The sequence below is a fragment of the Propithecus coquereli genome, unplaced genomic scaffold, assembly GCF_000956105.1.
Source record: "Propithecus coquereli isolate 6110/MARCELLA unplaced genomic scaffold, Pcoq_1.0 Scaffold165, whole genome shotgun sequence".
NCBI lineage: Eukaryota > Metazoa > Chordata > Mammalia > Primates > Indriidae > Propithecus > Propithecus coquereli.
Window position 1 is genome coordinate 2,650,319 of NW_012141080.1, and position 9,527 is coordinate 2,659,845.

Below are 9,527 nucleotides of genomic sequence, written 5' to 3' on the forward strand. Positions count from 1 at the left end.
ATAACTAAAATATGTTGCAGTTTATGTTAGAGAAAAACAATAAAATATTCAGCACGTATGTTTGATAATTATTTCTACTTATTTCAGAATTAATACTTATTTTTTAAATAAATCTTTTTAATGATAAGACAGACTTGGGTTTGGTAAGAGCAGATTTCTGAAAGTGTTTCATTATGCATGTACATGTAAATGTCTTTTACAAATACCACAGAATAATTTGAGATAATTAAAAATGGGGCTGTTGAACAATTTTTATATGTGCAGGCAATTTGTGGTTTCAAAAAGCTACTTAGTTTTCTAACTGGAAACCTTTTTTTTGGGTGTATGTTTGAAGGGTAATTTATACTTCAGATTAACATTTTTTAAGTAGTATATATTTTTATATATGAAGCATAATGATAACTGGAAACCTTTTTTTTTTTGGAAAGCTTTGATTGTACCACCTATTAAAGAATTTGAACATTGTCAATTTCATTACATCAAACTATGTACTTTTCCTTATCCTGATTCTGCCTTCCTTCAGTGGTAACCATGATTCTGAATTTTATGATTTCCATTTCTTTTTTTAAAATAGTTTTTTAAATTTACATATCTCCCTAAACAACATACAATATTACTTAGCTTTGCTTCTTAAGATTCTGAAAACTATAAACATATTATATACTCTTTTGTAACTTGATTTTTTTCTCAAAAATTTTGCTTCTAAGAGCCAACCGTTTTGTTTTGTGTTGCTGTGGTTCCTTTGTACTGTTGTGTATTATCCTGTTGTGAAAAGTACTGCAATTTATTTATCTTTTCTTTGGCCATTGAATGTATGGGTTGTTAACAATTTTTTGCCATTATGAGCAATGTCTCCTGGTGCACAAATGCAAGTTACTCTAGCTCAGTACTTTTTTCTTTTATGGACACAAAGAATACTAGTATTTGCATATTACCCTTTGGTAGAAAGACAAATCTTGAAACCAGTGAGTTATCACAGGGAAGCTTTGCCTAAGAGGACCTACGTATCAATAAAACTGGTGGAACCTGGGGTATGAGAAAGTTCAAATATACAACTAATGACAAACTGTTTTTTTTTAAAGTAATTGCATGAGTTTATATGCCCACTGGCAGTGTGTTGGAGCTTCTCTTGGCCCACATTCTCTGGGTGATCTGATGTTGTCAAACTTCTTACATCTTGCTAATCTACTCTGTATACATTATTACCCCATTGCAGTCCTGTTTCACATTTCTTTTTACTGATAAGTTCGAGCATCGATTTATATAGGCTCTGCTGTGAAGTCTCTGATTGTACCATGTGCCATTTTTTTCCTAGTGTGTTTTCTGATTTAAAGGTCATTTTCATTTTTCTTTAATTTTGTTTTGTTTTTCTTTACTTGTTATACTAATTGTACACTCGTTTATATGTTTTGGGAGTACTTCCCACATTTTGTGATTTTTCTTTTTACTTTGTGGTGTCTTTGGAAATCATAAGTTCTTAATTTTAATATAGTTAAGTTTATAAATCTCTTCTTTTATGATGAGGTATAATAACTTTTTTCTACCTTAAGATATCATATCATTTTATAACTTCTATGATGTCTTCTTTTTCTATTTCCATAGTCTCTTCTCTTTAAATTCTTTCTCTTTTCTTATTAAACTTACTAGACTTGCAATTTAGAATACTGCATATAAGTAGTGGGCATATTTTCAGAGATCCTAGATCCTAGTTTTTGATATTGTTTTGTTTGTTTGTTTAATTGTTTTGTCTATTGATTCCTGCCCGCACTAACCCTAATGTGGCATTTTTCCTTCTGGCAGATGATTGTGACGATCCTCTCGTGTCTGCCTTGCCTCAGTCGTCATTCAGCAGCTCTTCCGAGCTCTCTAGCAGTCATGGTCCTGGGTTTGCAAGGCTAAATCGAAGAGATGGTAAGTCTGCTTTTTTTTTTTTTTGTTCCCGAATGGTTCATGACAAATCTCACTAATTTTCCATTCTCTTTTAATAAAATCATGTAAGTGATACCTTGTAAAAGGAAGTAAATTTCTAAATAAGCAAACGGTTAAAATTCATGAGATGTAAATAACATCTAGCTTATGTTCTGGAATGACAAAGGGATACATTCTATTTGAAAATCTTATGTCATCATTTCAAAGTCCAAAGAATTGAGTTCCTTTAGTCTGACAGGCTTTTTACATACCTTATAATACAAATTTTCTGTAATAATATGCAATTGTTATAGATGCAGTAGTGATGAAAACTTAATTGGCCTTCTATTTCAAGTTAAACAAAGAAGTTTGCAGGAAATAATTTTAAAAGATGCTTGTTATTCAAAAATAATAATCCCTCAGTTTATTTAATTCTCAATGTGGTGGACATGATTTTCTTTCCTGTCAAGGAATAGGAACATAATAAGGCACTAATGCTCTTTTAGGAATACTCAGTTCATACTGTTTGCCATCTCTTAGGTAGGTTGTGTTTGAATATGTTTAAAGGATGGTGAAGATAATTAAATAGCAACCTGCGATAGAAATAAGAGAATTTCAAAACACTGTGTACTTAGAGAATCATTGTGATCACTTTTTATAATGTGTTAAGGTAAAAATTATCTGCACATACCTTGGGAGGAAAAGAAGCTTGGCAATATGAATACAGAAAACATTTTTAACAACTGTAAAAAATAGACACTGACATATATTATTAAAACCACGCTTCGCCCACTTATTATCCTCTTCTTTCATGCCACATTAGTCAGCCACTTCTTTCAATTTTACTCCTTGATGCTGTCCTTGGTGCTGTTGTTTTAATGTTTGAGCGCAATGAACATTGGACATGACCAATAGTGTGTGTATCTCTATCTTGCTATCCGTTACACATTGCGTTTGTGTGTATATATATGTCATATGTAGTTCTAACTACAATGTAGATATTTGTGTAACACCTTCACATACTTTTGTTTATTTTAAAGTTTCAACTCGTATTATTTGAGATGGCCACTTATGTGTGCGAAGACATTAATGGAGACTAAGAACTGAGATGCTTGTATCAAATGGGAAATTGGAGGACACTAGAATATATTTGTATAGATAATGCTTGTTTGTTCCTTTTAAGTGCCTTGTAGTGAGAACTATTGGTCACACAGGACCATCTCTCCCTGTTTGCAATTCTGAATCTCTGATGGATCAGACAATTGGGCTCTCCTAGCCTCTCTGAGGGCCATTTCAAGATCCTGCAGCCATGGCCCTACCTGCAGGAATGCTGTTATCACGCACTGATCTTAGAATAAATTTTCCATCCTGTATTTCTTTTTAAAGTAAAGCAGATTTTAACATGTACCATCACTTCATTTGAGTAATAAAAGATTTCACAGAATGTAGTCCGCTGAAAGAGACACAATATTTAATTTACCTATTTATTTTGTTTGTTCAGGTTCAATAAATCACAAAAATATGTCATTAAGTGGATCAAATCATATTTTTCATTAATTTATATATTCATCAAGAGTCCCCATCACTGGGACTCATTTTCATTCTTAATTCATTTCTATGGCTCTTGGTAAAAACACAATATCAGACTTCATGAATCTCATTTGCATGTTAATGAAACTGAGAAACAAAACAGGACCGTTTTAATTATCTTTTGCTGGTTGTCAACCTACTTGATTACATTTTTCTTTTTTATTTAGTTTTTTCTTTTTTCCCCTATTGATTACATGAAGTTTTCACAAAGGAACATCCAATTCTGATTGATTTATTAAAGGCTATAGTTTCTAGTACGGAAACATTCCTTATAGTAGTTTGATCAGGTTTGGGATGGGCATTGAGTCAGATTAGCAGGTCAGATATAAATAAACTAAACCAGCAAACAAATATCCTAGTATCCTAGATGCACGGATATAGTGACTTCTTAACTTGAAGCCAAAGAATGGACAGAAAGAAAATGAGGAACTACCCGTTTATTTTCCATCAGTGGGATGAGAAGTGCCATGGGTAATACCATGAAAATGACGTGGGCCCCAGAAATGAGGGAAGAGAATCGGGAAAAGGCTCCCGTTAAACAGTGATTCTATTTGTGGTAGTAGGGAGGAAGACAAATTTACATTTTTTGAGGTACACTAATTTAATTTTGCTACATGAGTGCTGCTGTGGGTTGACTTGTGCCCTCCAAAAGGATGTGTTTCAGTCCTAACCCAGATAGTTACAAATGTGACCTTATTTGAACACAGAGTCTTTTCAGATGTCATCAAGTTAAGACGAGGTTACACTAGATTAGCGTGGGCCCTACATCCAATGACTGATGTCCTCATAAGGAGAGTGAGATTTGGGGATACCCAGAGACACAGAGGAGACAGAGAGAAGACCATATGGAGACAGAAGCAGAACTGGAGTGGTGCAACTACAGAACCGAGGAATGTCAAGGGCTCCCAGCAACCACCAGAAACCAGGAAGTGAGGCGTAGAGGATTCTTTTCTAAAGCCCATGGAGGGAGCACGGCCCTGTCCGCTGATACCTTACTTTAAACACCTCCTAGCCTCAGTTCTAGCCAGAGCCCTGAGAGAATCAATCTCTGTCCTTTTAAAGCTGCTCAGTTTCTGATACTTTCTTATGGCCACCCTAGGAAATTAATACAAGTACCATTGAGTAAATGACTTCTTTTTAATTAAATGTTGCATCAGAGGACTGTTTAAATCATTTTCAAGAACAAATGATTTACTTCCTTTGCACTGGGAAGATCCATTTTAATTTGAACCTGAAAGATTTCATGGCTCAGAGAAGTGTAATGTAACACAAACTTAGCTGTAAACAACACAAACAAAAACCAATCGCTGCTAATACTGGTGATATAATGGAATCAAATATCTCTCTTCTTTTGAATGATATTTTTATTGTTGGAGTTTCAGTATAGTTTGAATTTTAATGGACAACTTAAAGTTAAGTATACGTTGATATTTACTATTTTTAATGTATAGTTCAAATAGGTAGTAGTGTGCTGTTTGATAGTCCAAATGCACTCTTAGGACAGAACATAAAGAAGCTACATCTTGTAGAACTGTTCCTGAGGTTGCAGTTTAATCCAAATGAACATTTTTATTTTCATGTACTTGGGAAACCTTGGAAATGGAATACTTGTGTATATAGGTAAAATAATACAATAGTAAATAAAATTATTTCCACAACAAAAATAAAATATTTATATGTGCGAGTGTAAACATGTATACATACATTTATTTAATTACATAGAAGATTGCTTCCAGAGCTGACAACGACTGTGTTTTCTCTCATCTATTCTGGAAGATCAGAATATTTCCCGTTGCTAAAAAGTAGAATATTTCTCTATATTTTCCCGTGGTCTATTATTTTTTAACTACAACTGAACACTTCTACTCTAAATGCTAGTTAAGCCATGTTTTCCCCATAGCTGTAAAATTTGCTTTTAAAATCAAGCATCCATCTGTAGAGAAATTAGCTTACTTGGTTAATTGACAGAGATAACTCCCATTCTTGGATAGACCTCTAATAAGAATAATTATGGCTGGGCATGCTGGCTCATGTCTGTAATCCCAGCACTCTGGGAGGCCAAGGTGGGAGGATTGGTTGAGGCCAGGAGTTTGAGACCAGCCTGGGCAACATAGCAAGATCTCATCTCTATGAAAAATTAAAAAAAAAATTATCCAGACATGGTGGTGTGAGTCCATAGTTTCAGCTATTCTGGAGACTGAGGCAGAAGTATCACACGAGTCCAGGAATTAGAGGCTACAGTGAGCTATTATTGCGCCACTGCACCACTCCAGCCTGGGCAACAGAGTAAGACCCCGTCTCTTAAAAAAATAAATAAACAATAATTATAACATTCTATATAGAATTGTTTGGCAGTTCTTATTGCCTGAAATTATTGTGCTTCTTTGCACACAACTATTATGTTTAAATAAAATCCCCGTATACATTTCCAAGGTATGCATGCTGCATGTCAGTGCTGAAGAGGACAGATCCCCAAAGATAAGAAATAGTAGGTGCTTCTTTTGAGATGGATGCTTCCTGGTGTTAAACATATCATATAAAATGCTTTATAATAGTTATATTTTAAAAATGATATTGATAATATATTTAATAACCAATACTTTCTATATGAGAAAAAGAATAAGAGGTGACTTTCATATAGGATTGAAAAATCTCACGCCTTGAGAAAGGGGAACCTCGCGGGCATAGTTGGTGGCAGTCGGAAATGTGTGTGAGATGTCCTGTGACCGGGCTGGGGTGGATGAGCTTGCCTGACTGAGTTTGCTGCATTCGGGATGTCCCCTACTTGTAAAGGTTGTTGGAGAACAAAAGATGCCAGCAATTTATTTCCTTCTATGCCAACTGTTTCCCATCCCATCGGGAACTCGATGTGCTGAGTAAGCCCTTGCCCCTTGAATTGCCAGGGTCCCCCACCTTCCTGCTGATGCAGGCTGTGGCACATGACTTATTTTCTTTCTGGTGCCCTAATTTATCTCCTGGATTGGGCTCTACCTTAAATCCACATGTGCAGCTCTTAACGTTGAGATGGAAGCACTGAAACCTGCCTCAAACCCTGGATAATCACCCCTACCGTCACAGAACACGAGCTTCCCTGTCACACTTGAACTTCAGCTCCTCCAGCATGCTTCAAGCTTGAGTCCTTTGGACTCTCTCCTGTGGATCATAAAATTTTAGGTGAAGAGCAGTTGCTTTGGTGTTAGAGATGTCTGGGATCAATTCACTGTTCTTAGGTTTTAATCACTACTACCTCTTACTCCATTAAGGATGGATGAGATATTTAACTTCTATGCTTTAATTTCCTATTGGAAGAATAGGGATAATAATGAGATTGTATTGGCCTTTTGAAGATCATGACAGCACCGCAGAGGGTGTGGCCACATGAATTACAGAAACACAGTCCCACTCCAAAGTTAACCAGTTTCGAAGTATGTCCTACCAATTAACCCCATTTTAGCCAACCTCACAGAACCAAATATGTACACGAATTTATTCAAAGGTAATCTCAGGGAATTCAGGCTTCCATGTAACTATGCTAGGAAGAGTCATTTTATTCCTGATTAATTATAAAGCAAAACAGAATTGAAGCTTTATAGTTACATTTTATATGTTCATTATTAGATTGAAGTAAAGATAAAACATTCTCATATGTCTTTAGTTGAAGTTTGTGAACTAGGGTGACAAGATGGTTTTACTTAAAATGTTTTTACTTTTTTTGTTTTTACCAACTGGAAATTGGTATATGAAGTTAAGAAAAAAAAAAGCCTTACTAAGAGATTAACATTTTGATTAAGGTTTAGAAAATGAAGTTGCAGATCAATTTTGTGATCAGTGGTGTGTTCATTTGTGTTAATAGGTTATGTTTTGTATAGTGGCCTTGAGAAGGTGAAATAACAATGAATGAAGATTTATATCTTTTATTTCTCAATATGCCTATATCTTCTATTCATTAAAGCAGAGGAGAGTTTGCTACCACTTCTGAGATTAACGTAGAATCACTTCTATTCTTGCATTGATGCATTTGATTTAACACCAGGGATGATTGCCCACCTGGCGGTTGGTTCCCTGTTGACTGTAGATATTAATTACTCTTCCTCCATGGCTCCTTCCTTAATGACGTGCCACACCCTCATCTGATACCTTGCCAGTGACTTGGTGCTCTGTCTGTCTTACCCTTTATTGTCCTTGACTGCCCTATAGCACACGTTCTTCAGCTTTAAATCAATCTGATAATGTCATCCCTGGGAATGTGCCAAGTAGCCAACCCTAAGTAATGTATAGTGATTAAAAAATGCTGGTTTGAAAAAAAAAATGTTGGTTTGGAAATCAGGAAAACTAGAGTATAATACTAAATTATGGGTGGCCTTAGGGAAATGACATTACTTCTCTTTTTTGTTTGTTTCCTATGAAAGTGTGGGGTTGGATTTGAGGATCTCTAAATTCTATGACAATGTTCTCTTTTTATGTGTAATATTCTTTAGATGATGTGTGTATCTTTTTTTCCTAACTCACTCAAATCATGTAAATCTTGAAAGCATGTGAATGAGAGAAATTGGTAGCCCTTCAATAAGAAAGTAAGGAGAGCACTTCAAGGCAGATTATCCTTCTAAATTCCCTTAAATGAGAAGACACAGAATGCTTCTGGCTTAGGAAATGTCTTCAACTTTCATAAGATACAGGAATTCAGATTATAAATATGATCCTATTGAAATGGATGTAATGGCTCAAATTTGATCAATTAACGTATGTTCATAAAACTAAAAATTATCACTAATACATAACTTATATTTCTTTTAGTGTACATCTAATATCTTTCACAGGGCTGAGTAGGAACATTTCACATGTAGGTGCAATCAATAAACAGTGTGTTAGATAATCAAGAGGGCAGCTTGGGTTCTCCTAGAAGCACACCTAGAGACAATGGTTGAGGTGTAAATGATTTATTAGGGCACAGCTGCCAGGAGAAAACAGGGAGGGTGTGGAGGAAGCAGGGGAAGGCGCCAAATAATTTCAGAAATCCCAGGCACAGACTTATCTTCCAGGAAACTCTGGATGATAGATTTTACCTAGACTTTGTCTTACCTCAAGGTAAAGGTACTGAGTCTAGCACAATGTCTATTTATATATGAATGATTAATTTAGAAAGGTTAGTGTCTTAGTGCAGGCTTCTAAGATGACATACCAAAGACTGGGTGGCTTACACAACAGATATTTATTTCTCACAGTTTTGGAGGCTGGGAAGGGCAAGATCAAGGTGGTGGCAGATTTGGTGTCTTGTGAGGGCCCTCTTGCTGCCTACCTGATGGCCATGACATGGCCTCTCCTGGGTGTGTGCCTGTGAAGAAAGATAAATCACTCTGCCTCCTCTTCTTATAAGGGCGCTAATCACATCATGAGTGCCCCACCCTTATGACATAATCCAAACCTAATCACCTCCCAAAGGCCTCATCTCCAAATGCCATCAAATTGGGGGTTAGGGCTTCAACATGTGAATTCTGTGGGGATGAAAACATTCAGCCCATATTAGTTGGCTGCATTTCTAGAAACCAGTAAACCAGCTAGAAAGTGTTAATTGCTTGCAGTATCTGAGAGAAATCAGGGCAGCCAGCCTTCAGGGGCAAGATCCTGGAGGGAAAGTAACTACCATGAGGCGAGCCTGATATTTTCTGCACCACCTAACAAAGCTTCAAAATAGACAAAGAAAAATGGACAGAAATAACAATAGAAACAGGCAATACAAATAGAAATGCAAAATATAGTGGGTTTATTTTTAATGTATCTCTCTCTGTAGCTTATTGAACAAGTAGGCAAAAATCAGTGAAAATTGAGATAGATGATTTGAACAGCAAAATTAACAACTTTGGCAGAATAGGAAAATATGTAGTTTATATTTATATAACATACAGCGTATCTCCAACAACTGCGGAATACACATTCTTATCAAGTGTACCTAGAATATTTACCTAAATTTAGGCTGGGCCATAAAAACTGTTTCAACAAATCTCAAAGGATTGAAATCATACAGAGCAAGT

The 9,527-nt window shown here is 35.7% G+C and overlaps 1 protein-coding gene across 1 annotated transcript in view; it reads left to right on the forward strand.

Moving 5' to 3' along the window:
* The window catches only part of CNTNAP4 (contactin associated protein-like 4), a 302,601-nt gene that overhangs the window by 30,603 nt on the left and 262,471 nt on the right, over positions 1 to 9,527 (forward strand). The window contains exon 2 of the mRNA XM_012641517.1: positions 1,801 to 1,911. Within this exon, the coding sequence (XP_012496971.1) occupies positions 1,801 to 1,911 (111 nt within the window). The remainder of the gene's footprint in view (positions 1 to 1,800; positions 1,912 to 9,527) is intronic.